Source organism: Oncorhynchus gorbuscha, linkage group LG16, assembly GCF_021184085.1.
Source record: "Oncorhynchus gorbuscha isolate QuinsamMale2020 ecotype Even-year linkage group LG16, OgorEven_v1.0, whole genome shotgun sequence".
Taxonomy (NCBI): Eukaryota; Metazoa; Chordata; class Actinopteri; order Salmoniformes; family Salmonidae; genus Oncorhynchus; species Oncorhynchus gorbuscha.
Genome location: NC_060188.1, coordinates 31,163,017 through 31,190,719, shown reverse-complemented (window position 1 = coordinate 31,190,719; position 27,703 = coordinate 31,163,017). Strand labels below are relative to the sequence as shown.

The 27,703-nt window shown below is 42.6% G+C and overlaps 1 protein-coding gene across 1 annotated transcript in view; it reads left to right on the top strand.

Annotated features, from left to right (window-relative positions):
- Positions 1-2,585: 2,585 nt before the first annotated feature.
- crhr1 (corticotropin releasing hormone receptor 1) overlaps positions 2,586-27,703 on the top strand; it is a 183,688-nt gene continuing 158,570 nt past the window's right edge. The window contains exon 1 of the mRNA XM_046306321.1: positions 2,586-3,669. Within this exon, the coding sequence (XP_046162277.1) occupies positions 3,646-3,669 (24 nt within the window). The 5' untranslated portion in view covers positions 2,586-3,645. The remainder of the gene's footprint in view (positions 3,670-27,703) is intronic.

Below are 27,703 nucleotides of genomic sequence, written 5' to 3'. Positions count from 1 at the left end.
AGCAAGCAATAGCTACATTTACAGAATAAGACTCAGATTCCTTTCAATCCTTTACCCAGATTTTAGAGATGCAGGGCCTAGCCCCCCAATGGACCAAAGTTTTCGAATGTTAAAATACAATTCCATGTGAAATTGTTCACATGTGAAATTCCAAATGTTCTTTTCACACGTGAATGTTTTTCATGTAAATTCCACTTGTGAATCTGCAATTCACATGTGGCGTGAAAACATGTTATTCTCACATGAAAAGGTGGCGTTACATGTGAACATATGGTCTACATGTGAACAACTGACCTCACATGTCTGTTTTGTTTTCAAATTTGTAGATTTCAGCTCAATTTCAGCTTCATAATGTGAAATAGTACATTTCACATATGTTTTTGTAAGGGAGGTAATGAAATGGTAGGGGGGGGGGTTTAAGGTAAGTGGTAAGCTGTTGAGTTAAAATGTGCTATAAAACAAGGTGTACAAAACTTTAATCAATAACAATATGATTACATTTGACATGATCACTTGGTACTGAGTTTTCAACATGACCTCACCTTGGATTTGAAATCAACGACCTCTGGATTTGGGTTACGCTGGTCTATCTGCCGTGTCACAAAGTCTGTAGCATTCTTAGAAGTCCCCTACACATTCAGTACCTATAATACATATCTGCACTACTTTAGTTATCAGTTATCTGACTATTGTTTATTTCATTTACTTATCTCATCAATTTGTGGGTTTTCTGTATAGTCTAATGTTGGTGGGACATATTATTCAATGTTTCAATGTTACTCCTGAATCACTATAATAAATCGAATAGTTTTTCTTGAATGTATTATACAAAGCTGATATCTACTATAACCCCGCAAAGTGTGGGAATACAGGTGAAATCAGTCATTGACACTGCCAAGAGGTTGTTCAAATCCCTGGTGAGGAAATGCTGAATAATAATTACTGTATAAATACATCTGTCAAATATGTAAGTGGGTTGCAAGGCATCATGGGAAAATGTAAATCCACTTGTGAATGGTTGTGATCACGTGAAAATCCATTACATTACATTTACATTTAAGTAATTTAGCAGACGCTCTTATCCAGAGCGACTTACAAATTGGTGCATTCACCTTATGACATCGAGTGGAACAGTCACTTTACAATAGTGCATCTAAATCTTAAAGGGGGGGTAAGAGGGATTACTTATCCTATCCTAGGTATTCCTTAAAGAGGTGGGGTTTCAGGTGTCTCCGGAAGGTGGTGATTGACTCCGCTGTCCTGGCGTCGTGAGGGAGTTTGTTCCACCATTGGGGGGCCAGGGCAGCGAACAGTTTTGACTGGGCTGAGCGGGAGCTGTACTTCCTCAGTGGTAGGGAGGCGAGCAGGTCAGAGGTGGATGACGCAGTGCCCTTGTTTGGGTGTAGGGCCTGATCAGAGCCTGGAGGTACTGAGGTGCCGTTCCCCTCACAGCTCCGTAGGCAAGCACCATGGTCTTGTAGCGGATGCGAGCTTCAACTGGAAGCCAGTGGAGAGAACGGAGGAGCGGGGTGACGTGAGAGAACTTGGGAAGGTTGAACACCAGACGGGCTGCGGCGTTCTGGATGAGTTGAAGGGGTTTAATGGCACAGGCAGGGAGCCCAGCCAACAGCGAGTTGCAGTAATCCAGACGGGAGATGACAAGTGCCTGGATTAGGACCTGCGCCGCTTCCTGTGTGAGGCAGGGTCGTACTCTGCGGATGTTGTAGAGCATGAACCTACAGGAACGGGCCACCGCCTTGATGTTGGTTGAGAACGACAGGGTGTTGTCCAGGATCACGCCAAGGTTCTTAGCGCTCTGGGAGGAGGACAATCCACTTGAAACTCCATGTGAAATATCATCACATGTAAAGTGTTCCAAAACCACATGGTTTTACATGATTTCACATGTGAAATACAATTTTGCATGTACAAAACATGTGGAAATGTCCATAAGGGAACTATATGACAGGTAGCCTAGTGGTTAAAGTGTTGGGCCAATAACCAAAAGGTTGCTAGATTAAATCCCTGACAAGGTAAAAATCTGTCGTTCTGCCCCAGAACAAGGCACTTTTAGCCCACTGCTCCTGTACGTCACTGTAAATAAGAATTTGTTCTTAACTGACTTGCTTAGTTAAATAAAGGTTAAATAAAAGATAAATACGCATGGTGGGGGGGCATCAGGAGAGATAAGGCAGTACAATGGAGAGAGGGAGGAAGGGGTCAGGGGATTATTTGAGTGGCCAGCCTAAATTTACATTTACATTTAAGTCATTTAGCAGACGCTCTTATCCAAAGCGACTTACAAATTGGATGATGTTATAGTTATGTATCCTCATGTTCCTATACAATACATGACATGGGTCTAGAGCTTTCAAGCGTGCTTCAATGGGCCTATTTGGCAAATTATTGCTTTCATTGAACAATATTACAGCTTCACAGACATACATTTTCGTGCTCCCTGGAGTTGGTGTGTACCATTGGACATACATCGAGAACAGATCTAACATGTTGTTTTGATGAAGTGCAATACAAGTTCATTTGCTCTCAGGGGGAAAAAGAGGAGAGCCGTAAAGTGTGTAGTGACGTAGGACAGTCTATGCGATCGAATGCTGGAGTTTGTACTATTTGCCTATGGAGGCTGGGAGAGCAGTACCGCAAACAAAATATTTCAAATTCTAAAAGCAGCCGGTCGAACTGCAGTGAAGTGGAATCGGAGCTGAAACACCCCAAGCGCGAGAAAGACTGTGGCCCGCCACTGCATTAAGAGGTTACCGGTATAGTTTTGTCACACACATCATATTAGGCGATTTCTGAAGCTGAGCCTGCGAAGCACTCTTCCCTTTTCACTTTATGGAGCGCAGTGGGCAGATTTAATTAGTGCTGTGGTGTATGTTGACTAGATATTATAAGTTAAATGGTTTTTTGGAGACCTTAGCATTGAGAAAATAAATATTGGAGGACCTGACCAGTCGGACATCGAAAAAAAAAAACAATACATGAGAGGACTGTTATGAAGAGGGATTGAAAAAGGACGACGCAAAAGGCTGTAACGCTTTGAAGTTGGCGAGACTCGACATCAATCTCTGACCGGATTTCAATAGGCCCACGGAATTAATTATTGGATACTTCGGACGGAACCTCTAATGTTCGTTTTATGTAAATGGAGAACAATAGATATTTACATGTAGGCTATTATTAAAACCGAGCTAAACGCAGTACCCTGGAAAGTCCATTCACAGGAATATATAGCGGTGTGATACAGAATGAAATAGACTACTACGGATCAACATCATACAAAAAATATTTCCGAAGAGACGTTTGAATTTCCTCTGAAATGGACTGACATCGATTAACACCAAACATATCTCGATAAGATAATGACCGGCAATTTATAGGCTGTGTTATAAAATAAATGAACATTTACTTAAACACTTTATTGGGACTTCATATTTGAGAAAATGCATAACGATAAGTAACTGTTGGTTGTTCATGTGGCCAAGATTCATTCCGAAAGTGGTGTGATATCCTCTCTTGTGAGAATTGAGTGTCCCTAATCCGGTACCGGAGGCATCTCGTGGTAACTCGGTAACTGCGGGAAGGCAGGAGTGCAGTTTGGAGATATCAGCAAATAAACACACAGAAAAAATGTGGCTGCGAATTCTTCCCCAGGTATGTCAGGTGCATGCGAGATGCTTTTAAATCATTGTTGTCCTTTCAGTTAACTGCTATGTTGTATAAAAATGGTTTTGTTGGCAGCTGAGATTGTGTTTTTGCCTCTCACTGCTTGGGACAGATTTGTTTGTTTGTTTTTTCAAATCAAATCAAATCAGATTGTATGCGTCTCATGCGCCGAATACAACTGGTGTAGACCGAAAGGCTTGCTTAAGAGCCCTTCCCAACGATGCAGAGTTACAAATTAATAATACAAATAAAAAGTAACACGAAAAATAAAATAAAATACTCAAGAATGGAGCTATATACAGAAAGTAGGCTACCAGTAGGCGTACCAGATCAATTTGCAGTGGTACGAGGTTTTTGGGGTAGATATGTACACGAGGGCAGGGTAAAGTGACTAGGCATCAGGATAGATAATAATAAGAGTAAAATAAGAGTAGCAGCAGCAAAGGATGAATGTAAAAGTGTGTGTGTGCAGTATATGTGTGCGTGTGTGTTTTCCGTTTACAACACCTGCAAAGAACAATATCTAGTGAATAATATTACTTCAAAGGCAAGTTATATTGGCACTGGGGCTCTCTAGCACTATTAACTATTATTATTAAAAGGGATATTGCTAAATATTTGTTATATGCATTTTTTTGTTGTTGATTCATTCACTTGGCTTGTATTCAAGAATACAATTAAACGCAGTTACGCGCTGATAATGCTGAGACATGAAATATTGCAAATAAGACTCAGCAGGTATTCAATTTAATTTAAATCCGCAGGAGACACGTGGCTGCTGGCCACAGCTTTTGGGATCAATCTAAGTCTTTCAGTCAATCTTTGGTGTTGTTGTGGCTCGCCTGATTTCGCCTAACTCAGGAGAAGATTACGCATTGTCGTTACACGGTTGAGTGAGGGTCAAATCTAAATCGGTAGGATTAAATATGTCTGTTTTCTTATACAATCATCACATCCACATAGCCTACATGACCTGCGGAGATTGAAAACACCGACAGCAACAAAAACAACTATGCAGCACTTGCATAGGCCTACTACTTGTACGGGATTCTTCAATCTTGATTGCGCGAAGTTGGAGAGGTTTGGCACCTCGCCGCGTAGCGCACCGCATTTTGGTATCATAAATCAAAATACAAATACTAGAATTAAGCTTCTTCGAACCATTGACATTGCCGACACATGCCAAGTCTCTTTATTCTCGTTGTTTTCACTTTATGATAAAAAAAATATTTTGCCACAACTTGTGGCCAAAATTAACGTTTTATGCTGTGCAGGGTTGACAGCTTTACAAAAGGTTGCACAAGTGTATAGTGAAAGTAAGCTTATACAGTGGAAACACAGGGCAGAGATACAAAGCCTTCTAATTCTGCATGGAACAGAAATTATCCATGTGTTCTGTTGTGTAAAGCAAGGGTTACCCGTGCAATACCTCACGACAAGGAGCAGTAAATACGGAGAAGGTTGACACAATTTCTTCCATGCATGCCTAATGTTTACGCTGAAAATGTTTGGCTTACAGCCACTTGTGTATCTGGTGTATGCATATGATCATATCTTCTTTGTGCAGTACATTAAAAACAGTCTCAGTATAGACACCCTGATGCATTGAGACTCAAACTCATGCAGGTGCAGTAGGGGATTCATTTCTACACAGCCACTGCCTGTGAATCACACAAATCCTATATTGCTTGAGGTTAGTCTGGCATTTGTCCAATGGAGAGAGATTAGGGAACTCTACCCTGGGCTGTGAGGTGAAGTGATTGACAGTTTTAAATGCACTGAGGGTTGACGTTCTAATTAAAGCAGAAAAGACAACCTGGACAGCTAGGAAGTGAAAATGCAATTAAAACCAACTATGCATATCTGATGGCAGATCAATCATCTAGCTAGAAAACATGCACATGATCAGATCACGTTCGTTTTGACTGAGCAACCATTTCCATGTCTTTGATTTTCATATGATTCATTTGATGGTACATTTGATTATATTTAAGTGAATCAACAATATGTTATTTTTATACTCTCCATTTGCCAAACTGTCTGACTCTGTAAACATTGTTTTCCTGTCCACCAAACTATACATTTGACATTTTCGAATGAATCACCAACATAATGTTATTTTTATACTCCCAATTTGCCTGGCAGACAGACTCTGTAAGGCCTACATATGTTTTCCTCTCTACCAAACTTTTAAGGATAGTCATAAACTGGGCCCTCTTTCAGAGGCAAACAGATCCTTGTCCCTTCATCAGGTGTGAATGTCAGTGAGACTCCAGTCTGTTCAGCCTCTCATATAAACTATTCCTCAATAACATCTCAATGTCCACCTCTTTAATTAGAGATCTCAATGTACCCCTAGTAGTCACAGTCACAGTCTGAGTCTGTCTGTCCTCGCTGAACTAATGAACTCATCACAGAGCCCTCAGATCGAAAGGACCAGACCACAGAACAAACATTCACATTCAATTCCAGTTAATTCTAGTATAGTATAGTAATTATATTTCTACGGGCACAGAAACTACAGAGATAGAAATCCTACCGGCCAACCATATCACATTGCTGAATGCCAATGGCTGCTTGTCTGACAGATGGGAAACTGGCTTTTGAGGAATAACAGTGTGTGCTAGCACGATACAACAAGGTTCTACAATAGGCGGCCCGTGGGCCAAATTCGGCACCCAGGTGATTTTATTTGGCCCCCAATTTTTTGTAGAAAAACATATATATCTTTATTAATTTATTTTTTACATATAAGACCGTAAGGAAATCAGGAAATCAGCTCAAATAGATTGCAATTCAGGAAATCTGTTCCCAAGTATTCCCACACATAAATAAAGAGGTTATCATAACCCAATGTAATCAGGATTTGAAATTCTTCTTCTTTTGTCAAATCTATGTGGGATTCTTGCTGTCAACTCTCATTTACAAACAAAGCATTTACAATTGAAGCATTTGTGTTTAGTGAGTCTGCCACATAAGAGGCAATAGGGATGACCAGGGATGTTCTCTTGATGTGTGTGAATTGGACCGTTTTTCTGTTCCGCTAAACATTTTAAATGTGACAAGTACTTTAGGGTGTCAGGGAAAATGAATGGAGTAAAAAGTGTGTTCATTTTCTTTAGGAGTGTAGTGGAGTAAAATGGAAATTTGTTGAAAAAATATAAATGGCAAAGTAAAGTACAGATACCCCCAAAACTACATTAAAACTTCTTAAGGATGTAGCAGAATACAGTTCCCTGGCAGGAACATCACTCAGCGGAGTTTCAGAGCGCCACCTATAGTTTTTGATAAAACTCAAACTGTCATTAAACTTTCATTAAAATACACATTCAAGGTAGTGAATTAAAGCTACACGCGTTGTGAATCTATCCACCAAGTCAGATTTGTAAAATGCTTTTCGGCGAAAGCATGAGAAGCTATTATCTGATAGCATGTAACACCCCAAAAGACCCGCAGGGGACGTAAACAAAATAATTAGCATAGTCGGCGCTACACAAACCGCACAAATAAAATATAAAACATTCATTACCTTTGACCATCCTCTTTGTTGGCACTCCTAGATGTCCCATAATCACTATTGGGTCTTTTTTTCGATTAAATCGGTCCATATATAGCCTAGTTATCGATCTATGAAGAGTGTGTGATCATCGAAAAAAATAGCGTTTTTTAACGTAACGTCATTTTTTTTAATTAAAAAAGTAGACGATAAACTTTCACAAAACACTTCGAAATACTTTTGTAATGCAACTTTAGGTATTAGTAAACGTTAATAAGTGATCAAATTGGTCACGAGGTGAATTATATTCTATAGCTGTGCGTCTGGAAATAATGTCCGGGTAAATCTCAACCAAAATCGGAGACTGGAAGAACTGCTCTGCCTTGTGTCTGTTTGACCAAGAAAAAAATAGTAGGCAAATGACAAGACTGTTGACATCGTGTGGAAGCTGTAGGTATTGCAAACTCGGCTCCATTTAATGGGGGTCACTTTTAACAAATGGTTGAAGTTGCGCATGGATATATTTTTCCATTTTCAGTGATCAGATTTTCCTGCACTTTTCGATGAAACGCACGCTCTGTTATAGTCACAGCCGTGATTTAACCAGTTTTAGAAACGTCTGAGTGTTTTCTATCCACACATACTAATCATATGCATATACTATAGTCCTGGCATGAGTAGCAGGGCGCTGAAATGTTGCGCGATTTTTAACAAAAAATCTGCGATTTTAACGCAAATTCGCAGCTTCCTTAAGAGGTTTTAAGTAGTACATTAAAGTATTTTTTACTTAAGTACTTTACACCCCTGAGGTGTTGACTATATTTTTTGTAGAATGCAGGGTGCCATTTGTATTGGTTTCCCTTCACACCAGAAGCTGCCACTGGGGAATATAATACATTTGTGTGACCATGAACAGCGCCGGCGACCTTTACCACAGCCATGTGTCTCATTGACTACCTACAGTTGATGTCGGATTGAAGTCAACCACTCCACACATTTCTTGTTAAGAAACTATAGTTTGGGCAAGTTGGTTAGGACATCTACTTTGTGCATGACGAGTAATTTTTCCAACAATTGTTTACAGACAGATTATTTCACTTATAATTCACTGTATCACAATTCCAGTGTGTCAGAAGTTTACATACACTAAGGTGACTGTGTATGTCATGGCTTTATAAGATTTATAAGCTTCTGATAGGCTAATTGACATAATTTGAGTCAATTGGAGGTGTACCTGTAGATGTATTTCAAGGCCTACCTTCAAACTCAGTGCCTCTTTGCTTGTCATCATGGGAAAATCAAAGGAAATCAGCCAAGAACTCAGAAAAACAATTGTAGACCTCCACAAGTCTGGTTCATCCTTGGGAGCAATTTCCAAACGCCTGAAGGTACCACGTTCATCTGTACAAAAAAAGAGTGTGCCAGTATAAACACCATGGGACCACGAAGCCATCATACCCCTCAGGAAGGAGACACGTTCTGTCTCCTAGAGATGAATGTACTTTGATGCGAAAAGTAAAGATCAATCCCAGAACAACAGCAAAGGACCTTGTGAATATGCTGGAGGAAACAGGTACAAAAGTATCTATATACACATTAAAACAAGTCCTATATCGACATTACCTGAAAGGCCGCTCAGCAAGGAAGAAGCCACTGTTCCAAAACCGCCATAAAAAAGCCAGACTACGGTTTGCAACTGCACATGGGGACAAAGATCGTACTTTTTGGAGAAATGTCCTCTTGTCTGATGAAACAAAAATAGAACTGTTTGGCCATAATGACCATCATTATGTTTGAAGGATAAAGGGGAGGCTTGCTAGCCGAAGAACACCATCCCAACCGTGAAGCACGGGGGTAGCAGCATCATGTTGTGGGGGTGCTTTGCTACAGGAGAGACTGGCGCACTTCACAAAATAGATGGCATCATGAGGGAGGAAATGTAGGTGGATATATTAAAGCAACCTCTCAGGACATCAGTCTGAAGTTAATGATTGGTCGCAAATGGGTCTTCCAAATGGACAATGACCCCAAACATACTTCCAAAGTTGTGGCAAAATGGCTTAAGGACAACAAAGTCAAGCTTTGGAGTGGCCCTCACAAAGCCCTGACCTCAATCCTATAGAACATTTGTGGGCAGAACTGAAAAAGCGTGTGCGAGCAAGGTGGCCAATCCTGACTCAGTTACCAGCTCTGTCAGGAGGAATGGGCCAAAATTCACCGAACTTATTGTGGGAAGCTTGTGGAAGGCTACCCAAAACCTTTGACCCAAGTTAAACCATTTCAAGGCAATGCTACCAAATACTAATTGAGTGTATGTAAACTTCTGACCCACTGGGAATGTGATGAAAGAAATAAAAGCTGAAATAAATTATTCTCTCTACTATTATTCTGACATTTCACATTCTTAAACTAAAGTGGTGACCCTATCTGACCTAAGATAGGGACATTTTACTAGGATTAAATGTCAGGAGTTGTGAAAAACTGAGTTTAAATGTATTTGGCTAAGGTGTATGTAAACCTCCAAATTCAACTGTATATGGAATACATGCATCTACTGTACACTATGGTTTGACCTTTCAAGATGCATAATGTGCGTCCTTCTCTCCCGACTCCCGTCACCTATAAATCTATAGAATATCTTGCCTGCGTCTGAAATGTTACACTTTTCCCTGTATAGTGCACTATACCAAGCAGGTGGCTATACATTGATGATAAAGTATGTGTTTGTCGGCGCAAGGCTGAAATCCTTGAATGTGCTTGCATCAGCAGCTCCAACTGAACATATTAATCAATGATAGCTAGGTTGCCAGCACACACATGTTTTAAAGCCCACTTTCCCCAAGCCAAGGTGACTTGACTGATTTCGGCAGATAGGATGAGGCTTGAGAACTTCAATCAGTCAAAGTTTGAAGCCCAGTAATCAACCAATATCCCACTATACAGCATGTCATACTGGGCTATACTATAGGTGTGGCTGCCAGGTGTATCTATCGGTACAGAAGTCTATTAGAGTGGATATGGAAATGTAGTGTTTGCATGCTGCAAGAATGGACATTTATCAGAAGTACAGGTTCTCTCTATTAAGGTCAGGTGGGATGAGTTGAAGGCCAGAGGGGGGCACTCTTCTATCTGGTCAGGGTCATGTTCAGTAGAGCACAGCGTAGCAAACCGTAGCAAACCATTTTGCTGCTCAGTGTTCTTATAGGACATGTACAGTGGTACCTCCCTGTTTCAGTCCATTTAGAAAATTATTGTAAATGACTGTTGTAGCTGGAAACTGCTGATTTTGTAAAAGAATATCTACATAGGCGTACAAAGGCACATTATCAGCAACCATCAGTCCTGTGTTCCATTGGCACGTTGTGTTAGCTAATCCTCTGTCCAGTGTCTGTGTTCTTTTGCCCATCTTAAATCACAAAATATGTGTTTTTCTTTCAAAAACAAGGACATGTCTAAGTGACCACAAACTTTAGAACGGTAGTGTCCATTCAGAGTTCCTCAAAACAATACAATGTGTAAAAAGAAATTGGAAATGGTATGAAGCAAAATAATTTGTCACGACACATCACATAGACTGATGGCTTAAGATGTACCAGTAGTTGCAGTCTTTGGTTAACTACATATTGATTGCCTCCTGTGTAAATTAATTCTATGAAAAAAGAACTAAATCGGAGGACAGGACATTACGTACCAAAGGTAATCAGTTTTAGATCAAATGCGGATGATAACAATCATAGTTGCTCGGGAAAAGCCTTTGCTTCTCCTTTCCCTAAGCCCCTTTACAACATGAGCCCTGTAAAATTCTCAGAAAATGGGTCTGATCAATTTCAAGTGAAACCTCGGAGAGCTGGGTATTTAAAGGGGCAGTCTGAGATTCAAACAAAAACAACGCAGCCGCCACTTTTAAAATGTCAAAATGTATTCACTGTTCCCATATTGACCCTTTAATAAAATGAAGGAAATAATTCCGGGCCAAACTGCGATCCATCTGCTGACTTGCATGGCTGTTATTTATTTTTCTACACCACGCTATGCTCACAGACACATGTATAAAAGCACTTAAAGACACTGTAGGAGCACTCACTGGTTGCGTCCCAAATGGCACCCTATTCCAAGAGGGTCCATTGGGCTATTAGAAGTAGTGCACTATGTGGGGAATAGGGTGCCATTTGGGACGCAGGCCTCGCTGTCTTGTTTCCATAGGGGTGCTGTAAGAAACTGATGTGTCAGTCATAAGGCCAATCAGTGCTGTGGAAAGACGTGGTTGGGGAGACGGTGGTGTAATAACCTGGTTACATAGAGACGATGCAGTCGTGACTATATTGTAACACGGTCTTAACTGGTGTTTGTAGGTATACTGAATAGATTAGATATGGGCCACGCTATTTATTTGACCTTGGAAAAAGCAGCACTGAAGCATCGGAAGATAACTGTTAGAGATTGCATAGCACAGGGCTGAAGGGGTATGATTCACAGACAGTGATATCTAAGGTAAAGATAATTCTAAGCTGTGCATTGACTATTAAAGTTGAATTGGTAAAACTGGACATCCAGAAACTCATGTAATAACATGGACACGCTGCCTCTATCTATCTATTCCTATTTTATTTTCCTATTTTCCTATTTACTTCATGCTTTACTTTGACCGTCCATAATCTGAATCTGATTGGTTTACTCTTCATGTTGTTAAGGTTTAGTGATGGGGGTATTGTCATAGATATAACAATACAGAGATGATTATTTTTCCAACATGAGCATTGTGAAACTGAAATTCACTGAGATTTTGCTGTCTAGTCCTTACATAACTAAACATGGCTAAGTCAAATGAATACCAAAGCAATAAAGCAACTATTTCTGGACAAATGTCATCTTTTATTTATTTTTTAAATGCTAGCCATTGTTGAGTTGTAGACTGTCAAACTCATTTATTGTTTGTGTAGTCTATTTTCAGTATAGTACTCAAAGGCTATTCACCTTAGAGTCTAAGGGATAACAGTCTCATGATGTCTGAAAAGGAATCTATCGGACAGTTTTGCAGACCCAGATTAAGTATTCCCCTGGACGCCAAACCACGTTTAATGGAAATTCTGATCGGTTTGAAAATAGGCTTAAATCCAGACCTGGGAAACTGCCCCATGATTTTTTCAAAACATAATTGCTTCATGATTCTTACATAGCTCTTGAGTTGGAGAGTGCGTAAACACAATCAATTGTAAGTTTGTTCATACTCATGTATTGTATGTCCGTATCAAACCCTTTCTGCTTTTACTACAAAGCTATATGCAGTGTGCAGAGTGTATCATCCAGGCATTTTATCCTGTTAGAGACATTACTTTTTCCACATTTTGTCTTATTACAGCCTGCATTTAAGATTGATTACATTGAGATTTTGTGTGACTGATCTAGTAACAATACCACAATATAATATCAAAGTGGAATTTTGTTTGTTGTGAAAAAATAATAGTAATTTGAGGCTAAAATGCCTTGAGTCAATAAGTATTCAACGCCTTTGTTACGGCAAGTCTAAATACATTCAGTTAAAATGTGCTGCACAAATCTTATGATAAATGGCATGGACTCATTCCGTGTTCAGTAACAGTGGTTAAAAAGATAGTTGAATAGTGAGTTTCAAGCAGATTCAACCACAAAGGCCCCGGCGGCGGGGTTTTCAATGCCTCACAAGGATGGGCATTGATTGGTAGACGTATAAAGACATTTTAAGCAGACACTGAATATCCCTTTGAGCATGACGCAGTTATTAGGCTTTGGGTGGTGTGTCGATGCACCCAATCACTACAAAGATGCAAGCGTCTTTCCTAACTCAGTTGCCGTAGAGGAAGGAAACTGCTCAGGGATTTCACCATGAGGCCAATTGTGATTTTAAAAAAGTTAGATAGTTTAATGGCTGTGATAGGTGAAAAATGAGGATGGATCAGCAACATTGTAGTTACTCCACAATACTGACGTAAATGACAGACTGAAAAGAAGGAAGCCTGTACATAATACAAATATTACAAAACATGCATCTTGTGTACAATAAGGCACTTAAAGATACTGCAAGAAAATTGGCAAAGAAAATGTACTTTTTGTCCTGAATACAAAGTGTTATGTTTGGAGCAAATCCATCAGAACACATCACTGAGTATACCTTAATATTTTCATGCTTGCTGGTATCCAGCAGCATACCACCCTGTTGGTATCCAGCAGCATACCACCCTGCATACCACTACTGGCTTGCTCCTGAAGCTAAGCAGGGTTGGTCCTGGTCAGTCCCTGGATGGGAGACCAGATGCTGCTGGAAGTGGTGTTGGAGGGCCAGTAGGAGGCACTCTTTCCTCTGGTCTAAAAAATATCACATAGTCCCAGAGCAGTGATTGGGGACACTGTCCTGTGTAGGGTGCTGTCTTTTGGATGGGATGTTAAATGAATGTCCTAACTCTCTGAGGTCATTAAAGATCCCATGGCACTTATCATAAGAGTAGAGTTATTAACCCTGGTATCCTGGCTAAATTCCCAATCTGTCCCTCAAACCATCATGGTCACCTAATAATCCCCAGTTTACAATTGCATGGAATAGACTTCCTTTCTCAGAACAAGAATTGACTGACGAGTTTCAGAACAAAGTACTTTGTTCTGGCCATTTTGAGCCTGTAATCGAACCCACAAATGCTGATGCTCCAGATACGCAACTAGTCTAAAGAAGGCCAGTTTTATTGCTTCTTTAATTAGAACAACAGTTTTCAGCTTTGCTAACATAATTGCAAAAGGGTTTTCTAATGATCAATTAGCCTTTTAAAATGATAAACTTGGATTACCAAACACAAGGTGCCAATGGCACACAGGAGTGATGGTTGCTGATAATTGGCCTCTGTACGCCTATGTAGATATTCCATCCGTTGCCAGCTACAATAATAATTTACAACATTAACAGTCTACACTGTATTTCTGATCAATTTGATGTTATTTTAATGGACAAAAAAATGTGATTTTCTTTCAAAAACAAGGACATTCCTAAGTGTATCCTTCCGGCGCCGACTGAGATGGCCGCCTCGCTTCGCGTTCCTAGGAAACTATGCAGTTTTTTGTTTTTTTACGTGTTATTTCTTACATTAGTACCCCAGGTCATCTTAGGTTTCATTACATACAGTCGAGAAGAACTACTGAATATAAGATCAGCGTCAACTCACCATCAGTACGACCAAGAATATGTTTTCCGCGACGCGGATCCTGTGTTCTGCCTTACAAACAGGACAACGGAATGGATCGCACGCAGCGACCCAAGGAAACGACTCCGAAAAAGAGGGAAACGCGGTGGTGTTCTGGTCAGACTCCGAAAAAGGGCACATCGCGCACCACTTCCCAGTATTCTTCTTGCCAATGTCCAGTCTCTCGACAACAAGGTTGATGAAATCCGAGCAAGGGTGGCATTCCAGAGGGACATCAGAGACTGCAACGTTCTCTGCTTTACGGAGACATGGCTTACTGGGAAAACGCTATCCAGGGCGGTGCAGCCAACGGGTTTCTCCACGCATCGCGCCGACAGAAACAAACATCTCTCTGGTAAGAAGAGTGGCGGGGGCGTATGCCTCATGACTAACGGGACATGGTGTGATGAAGGAAACATACAGGAACTCAGATCCTTCTGTTCACCTGATTTAGAATTCCTCTCAATCAAATGTAGACCGCATTATCTTCCAAGAGAATTCTCTTCGATTATAATCACAGCCGTATATATCCCCCCAAGCAGACACATCGATGGCTCTGAACGAACTTTATTTAACTCTTTGCAAACTGGAAAACATTTATCCGGAGGCTGCATTCATTGTAGCTGGGGATTTTAACAAAGCCAATCTGAAAACAAGACTCCCTAAATTTTATCAGCATATCGATTGCGCAACCAGGGGTGGTAAAACCTTGGATCATTGTTACTCTAACTTCCGCGACGCATATAAGGCCCTGCCCCGCCCCCCTTTCGGGAAAGCTGACCACGACTCCATTTTGCTGATCCCTGCCTACAGGCAGAAATTAAAACAAGAGGCTCCCACGCTGAGGTCTGTCCAACGCTGGTCAGACCAAGCTGACTCTACACTCCAAGACTGCTTCCATCACGTGGACTGGGACATGTTTCGTATTGCGTCAGAAGGGAATATTGACGAATACGCTGATTCGGTGTGCGAGTTCATTAGAACGTGCGTCGAAGATGTCGTTCCCATAGCAACGATAAAAACATTCCCTAACGAGAAACCGTGGATTGATGGCAGCATTCGCGTGAAACTGAAAGCGCGAACCACTGCTTTTAATCAGGGCAAGGTGTCTGGCAACATGACTGAATACAAACAGTGCAGCTATTCCCTCCGTAAGGCTATCAAACAAGCTAAGCGTCAGTACAGAGACAAAGTGGAATCTCAATTCAATGGCTCAGACACAAGAGGCATGTGGCAGGGTCTACAGTCAATCACGGACTACAAGATGAAATCCAGCCCAGTCACGGACCAGGATGTCTTGCTCCCAGGCAGACTAAATAACTTTTTGCCCGCTTTGAGGACAATACAGTGCCACTGACACGGCCTGCAACGGAAACATGCGGTCTCTCCTTCACTGCAGCCGAGGTGAGTAAGACATTTAAACGTGTTAACCCTCGCAAGGCTGCAGGCCCAGACGGCATCCCCAGCCGCGCCCTCAGAGCATGCGCAGACCAGCTGGCCGGTGTGTTTACGGACATATTCAATCAATCCCTATACCAGTCTGCTGTTCCCACATGCTTCAAGAGGGCCACCATTGTTCCTGTTCCCAAGAAAGCTAAGGTAACTGAGCTAAACGACTACCGCCCCGTAGCACTCACTTCCGTCATCATGAAGTGCTTTGAGAGACTAGTCAAGGACCATATCACCTCCACCCTACCTGACACCCTAGACCCACTCCAATTTGCTTCCGCCCAAATAGGTCCACAGACGATGCAATCTCAACCACACTGCACACTGCCCTAACCCACCTGGACAAGAGGAATACCTATGTGAGAATGCTGTTCATCGACTACAGCTCGGCATTCAACACCATAGTACCCTCCAAGCTCGTCATCAAGCTCGAGACCCTGGGTCTCGACCCCGCCCTGTGCAACTGGGTACTAGACTTCCTGACGGGCCGCCCCCAGGTGGTGAGGGTAGGCAACAACATCTCCTCCCCGCTGATCCTCAACACGGGGCCCCACAAGGGTGCGTTCTGAGCCCTCTCCTGTACTCCCTGTTCACCCACGACTGCGTGGCCACGCACGCCTCCAACTCAATCATCAAGTTTGCGGACGACACAACAGTGGTAGGCTTGATTACCAACAACGACGAGACGGCCTACAGGGAGGAGGTGAGGGCCCTCGGAGTGTGGTGTCAGGAAAATAACCTCACACTCAACGTCAACAAAACTAAGGAGATGATTGTGGACTTCAGGAAACAGCAGAGGGAACACCCCCTATCCACATCGATGGAACAGTAGTGGAGAGGGTAGCTAGTTTTAAGTTCCTCGGCATACACATCACAGACAAACTGAATTGGTCCACTCACACTGACAGCGTCGTGAAGAAGGCGCAGCAGCGCCTATTCAACCTCAGGAGGCTGAAGAAATTTGGCTTGTCACCAAAAGCACTCACAAACTTCTACAGATGCACAATCGAGAGCATCCTGGCGGGCTGTATCACCGCCTGGTACGGCAACTGCTCCGCCCTCAACCGCCCTCAACCGTAAGGCTCTCCAGAGGGTAGTGAGGACTGCACAACGCATCACCGGGGGCAAACTACCTGCCCTCCAGGACACCTACACCACCCGTTGTTACAGGAAGGCCATAAAGATCATCAAGGACATCAACCACCCGAACCACTGCCTGTTCACCCCGCTATCATCCAGAAGGCGAGGTCAGTACAGGTGCATCAAAGCTGGGACCGAGAGACTGAAAAACAGCTTCTATCTCAAGGCCATCAGACTGTTAAACAGCCACCACTAACATTGGGTGGCTGCTGCCAACACACTGTCATTGACACTGACCCAACTCCAGCCATTTTAATAATGGGAATTGATGGGAAATGATGTAAATATATCACTAGCCACTTTAAACAATGCTACCTTATATAATGTTACTTACCCTACATTATTAATCTCATATGCATATGTATATACTGTACTCTACATCATCGACTGCATCCTTATGTAACACATGTATCACTAGCCACTTTAACTATGCCACTTTGTTTACTTTGTCTACACACTCATCTCATATGTATATACTGTACTCAATACCATCTACTGTATGCTGCTCTGTACCATCACTCATTCATATATCCTTATGTACATGTTCCTTATCCCCTTACACTGTGTATAAGACAGTAGTTTTGGAATTGTTAGTTAGATTACTTGTTGGTTATCACTGCATTGTCGGAACTAGAAGCACAAGCATTTCGCTACACTCGCATTAACATCTGCTAACCATGTGTATGTGACAAATAAAATTTGATTTGATTTGATTTGATTTGAAGTGACCCCAAACTTTTGAACAGTAGTGTATGTAAATTAGATATTTCTATATTTCAAAAACATGTTTTCACTTTGTTATTATGGTGTCTTCTGTGTAGATAGCTGAGAAAAAAAACGATTTAATAAATGTTTGAATTCAGGTGGTAAATTGTTTTGGGAATAAGTCAAGGGTATGAATACTTTCTGAAGGCACTACTAATTCAGGGGGACTTTTTCTTTGAGTCCCATGCAGCTTTGAAGCTTGTTAAGGTTTTTTGGTTGAATAACTATGAGAAAAAATCTTTCCCAACTAACTCAGGGGAGGACAAAGGTAGCACATTTCCATACCTGCATCAGGGTTTCACCCAAGCCAATTGACCACTCAAATCTGCAAAATAATTCAATGAAAGTGCACAGTCTATGGTGGTTTCAGAGCAGCAGGTACTGGGGGCGGTGCCATAACAAAGCTTTGGAGAGCCAACCCTGGTTTGGATGACTTTTCCAATAAGTTACTTAAATTAAGTTACTGTGTGATTGTTTTGTTTTTGCAGAGTACATACTCGGTTTCCCACTTAAAGCTAACACAAACTCATCAAAGCAATTGTTTTCGGTTCCCAAAAGGGGTATGTTGTTTTCCTTTTGTTTGATCAGAGGACTGGAGTGTAGTTGGAGAACAGAATTGGACGCTTGTCTTGTTTATTGGTTTATTTGTGGAGGTTCTGTTTTCTTATTATCAGTGCAATTACATAGCCTTAAAGCAGCTCACAAATTAGCTGATTAGGAAAGGAAGCGGGAGATATTTATGATGTAGGGCGAAGAGACACTATAGCCGTGTCTCGATAGTCTGTAAATAACAAGCCTTTTCACTCAACTGTTATTGATGTGAAGTATATTGAAACAAAAATATAAACGCAACATGCCACAAGTTCAAAGATTGTACTCAGTTAGAGTTCGTATCAGGAAATCAGTCAATTTAAATAAATTAGGCCCTAATCTATGGATTTCACATGACTGGGCAGGGGTGGGAGGGCATAGGCCCACCCACTGGGGAGCCAGGCCCAGCAAATCAGAATGAGTTTTTCCCCACAAAAGGGCTTTATTACAGACAGAATTACTCCCCCCTCAGACGATGCCACATGTGAAGAAGCCAGAAGTGGAGATCCTGGGCTGGCATAGTTACACGTGGTTTTAAAGATCAGCTGGACGTACGGCCAAATTCTCTAAAACGACGTTGAAGGCAGTTCATGGTAGAGAAATGAACAGTAAATGCTCTAAACAGCTCTGGTGGACATTCCTGCAATCATCATGCCAATTGCATTCTCCCTGAAAACTTGAGACATGTGGCATTGTGTTGTCAGACAAAACTGCATATTTTAAAGTGGCCTTTTATTGCCCCCAGCACAAGGTGCACCTGTGTAATGATCGTGCTGTTTAATCATCTTCTTGATATGCCACGCCTGTCAGGTGGATGAATTGTCTTGGCAAAAATTCTGGGGATTTTTATTTCAGCTCATGAAACGTGGGATCAACACTTTACATGTTGGGTGAATATTTTTGTTTAGTGTAATTCTGCACAACTATAGGGAGTAGCTAACAAGAGGTACTTTTACAAGTTAAATATGTTATTTTTCTTGTCCTTCTAAGTTACTTGCTTTTCCAATTTACTTCAACTTCTACTGTGTACAGTGCCTTTGGAAAGTATTCACCTGGACCTTTTCCACATTTTGTTACGTTACAGCCTTATTCTAAAATTGATCACGAAAAAAATTCTCAGCAATCTACACACAATACCCCATAATGACAAAGTGAAAACAGATTTTTTTTAACATTTTGCAAATGTATTAAACATTTTAAACAGAAATACCTTATTTACATCCGTATTCAGACCCTTTGCTATGGATTCGAAATTGAGCTCAGGTGCATCCGGTTTCCATTGATCATCATTTAAATGTTTCTACAACTTGATTGGAGTCCACCTGTGGTATATTTCATTGATTGGACATGATTTGGAAAGGCACACACTTGTCTATATATGTCAGACAGGGGTGAAGGTTCAACCAACCAACAGGACAATGACCCTAAGCACACAGCCAAGACAATGCAGGAGTGGCTTCGGGTCAAGTCTCTGAATGTCCTTGAGTGGCCCAGCCTGAGCCCGGACTTGAACCCAATCGAACATCTCCTGAGAGACCTGAAAATAGCTGTGTGGCAACACTCCCTAAATACAGGTGTGCCAAGCTTGTACAGTAGCATCATACACAAGAAGACTCAAGGCTGCAATCGCTGCCGAATGTGCTTCGACAAAGTACTGAGTAAAGGGTGTGAATACTTATGTAAATGTATATTTCAGTTTGACATTTTCATACATTTTCAAAATAGTCTAGAAAACGTTTTTTGTGCTTTTTTCATTACACGGTATTATGTGTAATTCAATTTTAGAATAAGGCAGTAAGTAACAACATGTGGGAAAAGTCAAGGGGTCTGAATTCTTACCGAATGCACTGTATTTAGAATGCTTTATTTCAAATTCAACATTAAAGTATTGATGGCAGCTAATGCTGAATTATTTGACACAATTCATATAAAATAGAATGAGCACAAGAAAATCATCAACACAATTACAACGGACATTTTAATATACATTTATTTACAGCGTTTTTGCTTCAGCCAAATGGAAATACATTTTGAAAATATCCACAAATGTTTGAATCATTGCATTAATTAAGTGTAAAACATTATGTGGAATATGGTTTAGATGAGAAGCTCCTGTATAATTTCAATTGCTATCCTTATTTTGTTTGTCTATATACTATGGTATTTACGGTATGCTAATAGCTGCGCTCACATATGAAGCAGGAATGTAGTTTTGGCCACACAACATCCAAGGCCAGTATAAACAGAAAAGTAACAAATCTGATGTTGAAGAGAGATAATGTAAACGGCCCTTAAGTCTTCACTATACTACAAACTCTTCCCTTTCTTTCCCTCTCCCTCTCTCCCCCTCCATCTCTGCTGTAATGTTTATGGTGCATTGTGGATTGTCCAGAGGCCTGATAACCCATGCTTGGTCAGGCTGTAAACACTGGCCTCCTTTCCTACGACAGAGTGACATATTTATTGTCCTGTGAGTGGGGACTTTTTTTTATATCCCAGGTCTCCCGGTATCTGTCGCAGGCTCGAGGCGCCTGAGATATGCAGGAAGTCAAGTGGAAGCGCTTGACTCCATGTTTCGCTCCCCCGTGTCAAAACGTCTCAGAGAGACTGCACCTATACAGATGAACGTCATCGTTCAGTTTCTCCAGAGGAAAGACAATTTCAAAGGACAGAATCAGTCTGTATGGGGCATGACCAAGGGATCTTATCCACGTACCATTCCGACGTCTAATTTATTTGAACATGTACGAGTACAATCACCTCCATTCCCAAACATACACATGCACCCATATGCAAGCACAACACAGTCCTGCACACACACGGACACAAACACACACACAAGACTGCCCAAGTGGCTGCACTAGAACTATAGAGTAGGGAGAGAGAGGTGTATGCAAGAGAGAGGTGCACTGTGCCTTTTTACCGCCATCCTTGATACAAGGCTGAGCATCCTCCATTAATTACCCACAGAGACATCAGCTCCGTGCCATGCCAGAGCTGGCATAAAATATATTGACTTCCTGGGCTACCGTAGGAGCTTGTGACATTCTCATTTATCACAATTAACAACCTTACAGCGGCGATACCAGCCCAGAATCAACCACAACCGCAAGGGCAAGTGAAGAGGCAAAGTAGAGATGCATATTTAGTCTTTGTCCCAAATGGCACCCTATTCACTATGTAGTGCACTTATTTTGACCACAGCCCATAGGGGAGGCAGAATAAATATTGATCTGACAGTCCTACCTCAGAGGGTATCAAAATGGGGAGAAATAGGGATCTCCCATAGACATGTTTTCTCTCAGGGCTTTGATGCTCTGGTGTCCTCAGTAGCCATCCTCTCTCTCTCTCTCTCTCTCTCTCTCTCTCTCTCTCTCTCTCTCTCTCTCTCTCTCTCTCTCTCTCTCTCTCTCACTCACACACGTTCCCTGGCCTGGCTCCCATGGATACGGATAGAGAGACCCACAACACCCACAACAAGTAACCTGCCTCATTAATTAATAGATACATGCCATGCAGCCTCCTACAAATATACACCTACAGTACTGACGACACAGCACTCAAACATATAACTTCCATTAATGATACCGAAGTGAGTGCACACACACACTTGTCTCTTGACAGTATTAGCGTTCTTGCGTACTTGCCTTTCATGATATGCACCAACACACAAGTTCTACACTACAAACCCCACAAGCTCTGACTGACACACAAACAAACATACACCCATGGTTTGACAGCTGGGATAGGGAGTGGAAGTGTGGCCAACAATCAATATAATGCAATCCATATTATGCCACCCATGCAAGCAACACATTCTCTCTCTCTCTCTCTCTCTCTCTCTCTCTCTCTCTCTCTCTCTCTCTCTCTCTCTCTCTCTCTCTCTCTCTCTCTCTCTCTCTCTCTCTCTCTCTCTCTCTCTCTCTCTCTCTCTCTCCTCTCCTCTCCTCCCCCCTGTGATAATAAGGCAGGGTAAACAGTGGAGCGTCATAATGCCCTGCAAGTGTAAACACCATTAGAGCCTTAAACGGAACAGAGGTGCTGCTGAGGCTGCAGCACCACAGTATGCTAGCTGGATCTAGCCCCAGGGATCAAAGTAGACCAGGCCTCCTTACTTACGCCCACGGAGCACGGTCCCCACCATCCTCTGTGCCAGTTAGTTTGTTAGCTTGCCATGGCACCTGTAGTGCTGGTTATCTATCTACCATGTCATTTCAAAACAGGTTGGTGGATGAACACAAATGACAGTATACAGCCCAGCTGCGAGGGTGAAGGTAGCTGGTTTTTCTTTAAGCGTTTACCTCCATATATCAATGTTGGTTTTTTGCAAGACGGCCATCCTAGATTGAGTCTAGCTTCCCTAGCTGTGCCTGTGAAATCAATCATCAGTGCAGGATGCAAAGCAGGCAAAGACTTTGCATTCTCCTGAAGCTCAAAGGCCTCTGTGTGCTTAGTCTTTTTCATTGCTGTGTGCTTCCTGCTCTGCGGGGCTTCTGTTTGAAATGTGGGAGATTTGAACAAACTTGGAGATATCTGGTAGTTGAACAAACAAGGCATTCATCACTGTCCACTCGCGTTGTTTTTCTTTCGCTCCCTCTCCCCCATTAGTTGTAATGTATTGTTTGTTAAGTCTGGTGGAGGCAGACCAAGTTCTGCATCCCATCGCTCACGTCGGCAGCGCCGGCGAGGCTGCAAAGCCTAATGAAATAATGGTGCCGCACACTGTCTTTTTATGGGCTTGTTCACAACTTGTCGTCTTTGCGGTAGACGTTGTTGTCTTTTATATGTGCCGCAACTTTTTCTTTGTCGTCGTGCCATGCCCATTTTGTATTTCATAACTTTAAAGAGAAAGCCAAATTGCTCGGCAACGGGACAGTAAACACTTTTTTCCCGAATCTGAATTTCAAATGAGCCATTTGAAAAGACACCTCTAAGGCTGCAAAACACAACATCAGAGAGCATGATGGAACATGTGTATTCACGGGCGGTTGACTCTGCTGTCTTGTTCCGCATCCATAAATGCAGTGTAAGTCTTCTCCTGACTGTTGCATGTTTGTGCATTGAGTTCGCCTGCTTTGTAACACACCGTGGAGGAATTAACAGCTTACGTCTGTGGCTAGCACAAGCCTAACGCTAGCCCGGAGGAAGATTTGTGTAGTGACCATGGAGATTCGATTATGTGCTAGGAGAGAGACCGAGAGGGATGGAGAGACAGAAAGAGATGTAGAGAGAGAGAGAGAGAGAGAGAGAGAGAGAGAGAGAGAGAGAGAGAGAGAGAGAGAGAGAGAGAGAGAGAGAGAGAGAGAGAGAGAGAGAGAGAGAGAGAGAGAGAGAGAGAGAGAGGCTGTTTAAAATGATTGGAATGTCCTGCATCGTCAGGAGACTGAGACCAGGGCAGAAAGTTTGAATCCTTGTGGTAATTTGAAAGCACCTTTGTCTCTCCTCTTTCCCCTTTGGAGGTGTTTATAGTGGCTGTTAAAATTTGATCTGCCCTCAGGCTAAGAGCAGGAAAACTCATTTAAGTGTGTGGCCAGACCACAGTGACTGCGGAAAATGTCCAATTTACTGTATTTTTACCTCACCGCCACATCCTCTGTCAGGTGATCTTCACACCCAACACTCCATCAAGCCACTCAACCATCAAAAGGCCCTCAGTCTCAGTTATAATACACCAACCTTTAGACATTTGATTTCTCTCCCCAAGTGGGATTATCAACTTGTTTTTTTCTTAGAACATATTTTGAGAAGATTTTGGAACCACAGCGTCTTCCGGTTTGATTCATTTCAGAAGTTCTGCCTAGAAAGCTGCTGGTGTGCTGAATGTCAAGCAGGGCCCCTTTTCCTGCTGGTCCCAGACTATCCACTCATTCACAGTGAGCAGCCTGCTCACTTTAGATAAGTGAAGCTTCGACACTGTAGCTAACACAAACAGCCGCTCCTTATGGGCCACCAAGGTAGCCAGGGGCACCTTACTCTCGACAGCTGGAGGAGGTAGTGGCTATCAAGGTCTGCGTCCCAATGGCACCCTATTCTCTATATATAGCACTGTGGGCTCTGATCAAATGTAGTGCACTATATAGGAAATAGGGAGCCTATATAGGAAATAGGGAGCCATTTGAGACACAGCCAAGTAGTCCCCCTCTCATCCTGTCCAATCATTACCACGTTGATATGAATGGAGAACAGAGTAAATGCTGAGCCAAGAGTGGAAACTAAGCTAAATGGAGGGAAAGCGTCGTTTCGGGGTTGATGGGGCCGATGGGGCCCATAGCCAGGTGGTGTGTGTGTGTGTGGGGGGGGGGTTGTGTGTGGGAGTCTCTAGCACCTGTCATCAGCCACTCAAAGATCCACACAGTGACAGCAACATACACTTGCATGGGCCAACTTTGGCCACACTTCCACTCACTATCCCAGCTGTCAAGCTTCAAGAAGTCCCGGTCCCTGGCTCTGGAGATTAAGAGAAGGATGGAGGGTTGGCTGCGGGAGGAGGGATAGAGGGATGGAGGGATAAGGGGGGGCAGCAGCCCTGCAGCCACTGCCAGAGGGAAGACATATGGCGACGGAGACCTCCGTGGCCGTTTAACCAATTATCTGCTTCTGAGTCCATTACCTTCCACTCTACAGCTCTACAGCTGTTTTGCACTGGCTTCCACTGTTTCTTTCTCTCTCTCCCCATCCGAACATCATCATTCGGCATTGCAGAGTAGTATGGCTGGAGACGACTGTTAGGATCTGTGCTCTTCTACATCAAAGGCTAAAGTGGAGAATCCTTTGAGAGTGGAAAGTGATTGGGTTCTAATGGGACAATTAGGTATTTGGATTTCAAGTATACATATCAAAATTAGGTATTAAGTATTTGGATGATGTGTACAAAGCAACATATGCGACCATCACTGCCGTTCGCTCTTCTACATCTTGGGCTGGAGTAGAGCTGAGATATTTATTCAACAAAGAGCTGGTGGAATCCTTTGAGTGGGAAATAATTCTAATTAGAAAATTATGTATTTGGATTTGAAGTGTACAGTACATAGCAACATATGGGACTCTCTTTATTGCTGGTTTCCTAATGTCCATTCTAGAAAATGTATAAATTCCATTTAGATAAATAAGGGCAAGGGGGCATTGTTGCTACCAAAACCAATTGGACAAAGATTTGTTGATATCACATTTGATCAGTGGAGGCTCTTCAGAGGAGTAACGGGAAACATAAAAATTCCAGGCATATGCGTTGTTAGTGGCTATGACGTAGGGTTCAGCAAGGAGTTGATGGACAGTCAGAAGAGAGAACGAAATGGTAGGAGGGACATCCCAGCTTCAAGTGGTGTCAGATTTCACACCCTGCTTCACACTGGCAGAAGAGTCAGGGCTACCGCTCAATGAAAGCTATTTTGATCTACGGTGACCACAGATACATTTATAAGCGAAAATGTTGGTCGGAAACGGTACCAGAACCATTTACGAGGCTTACTAATTTATTGCCACGGGCCCCACCGGAGCAACTGCTAAATTGCTTGCTGACTCTATACTGTACTGCATCATTGTATAAACGTGTTATTTCTAGTAGCTATGTTGACTATGTCGTTAGCTAATATGGTGACAACAATGTACACTGCTCAAAAAAATAAAGGGAACACTTAAACAATACAATGTAACTCCAAGTCAATCACACTTCTTTGAAATCAAACTGACCACTTAGGAAGCAACACTGATTGACAATACATTTCACATGCTGTTGTGCAAATGGAATAGACAACAGGTGGAAATTATAGGCAATTAGCAAGACACCCCCAATAAAGAAGTGGTTCTACAGGTGGTGACCACAGACCACTTCTCGCTTCCTGGCTGATGTTTTGGTCACTTTTGAATGCTGGCGGTGCTTTTACTCTAGTGGTAGCATGAGTCTACAACCCACACAAGTGGCTCAGGTAGTGCAGCTCATCCAGGATGGCACATCATTGCGAGCTGTGGCAAGAAGGTTTGCTGTGTCTGTCAGTGTAGTGTCCAGAGCATGGAGGCGCTACCAGGAGACAGGCCAGTACATCAGGAGACGTGGAGGCCATAGGAGGGCAACAACCCAGCAGCAGGACCACTACCTCCACCTTTGTGCAAGGAGGAGCAGGAGGAGCACTGCCAGAGCCCTGCAAAATGACTTCCAGCAGGCCACACATGTGCATGTGTCTACTCAAATGGTCAGAAACAGACTCCATGAGGGTGGTATGAGGGCCCGACGTCCACAGTTGGGGGTTGTGCTTACAGCCCAACACCGCGCAGGATGTTTGGCATTTGCCAGAGGACACCAAGATTGGCAAATTCGCCACCCGCGCCCTGTGCTCTTCACATATGAAAGCAGGTTCACACTGAGCACACGTGACAGACGTGACAGTCTGGAGACGCCATGGAGAACATTCTGCAGCCTGCAACATCCTCCAGCATGACCGGTTTGGCGGTGGGTCAGTCATTGTGTGGGGTGGCATTTCTTTGGGGGGCCGCACAGCCCTCCATGTGCTCGCCAGAGGTAGCCTGACTGCCATTAGGTACCGAGATGAGATCCTCAGACCCCTTGTGAGACCACATGCTGGTGCGGTTGGCCCTGGATTCCTCCTAATGCAAGACAATGCTTGACCTCATGTGGCTGGAGTGTGTCAGCAGTTCCTGCAAGAGGAAGGCATTGATGCTATGGACTGGCCCACCCGTTCCCCAGACCTGAATCCAATTGAGCACAATTGAGCTCCATCCAACTCCATGAACTACAGACTGTCCAGGAGTTGGCGGATGCTTTAGTCCAGGTCTGGGAGGAGATCCCTCAGGAGACCATCCGCCACCTCATCAGGAGCATGCCCAGGCGTTGTAGTGATGTCATACAGGCACGTGGAAGCAACACTGGATTTGGAGTGTGACTCCAAATCCAGACCTCCATGGGTTATTTCCTTTGATAATTTTTGTGTGATTTTGTTGTCAGCACATTCAACTATGTAAAGAAAAACGTATTTAGTAAGAATATTTCATTCATTCAGATCTAGGATATGTTATTTTAGTGTTCCCTTTATTTTTTTGAGCAGTGTACTTTCATTCATAGGCTAGGTTGTAGCAACCTCATGGTGGCTATAGGGAAAATTTGAGTATCATGTAGTAGCCTAAACCTATTCGTGTTACATTGAGCTGGGTGAATGGAATATGAATGCCAGTCATCCAATATGCTGTAATAGAAATAAGGCCATGCTCATAAAAATAATAATTATCCTTCCTCATCTTAAATGGCCCCCGACCGCCACTGCATCTGATTGGTGGACAGAGAAAATAGGAATCAATGTAAGATTGACCGAACAATACCAAAGCTGATGGGGACGTTTATCTCCATGAAGGTTACGTCTAAAAT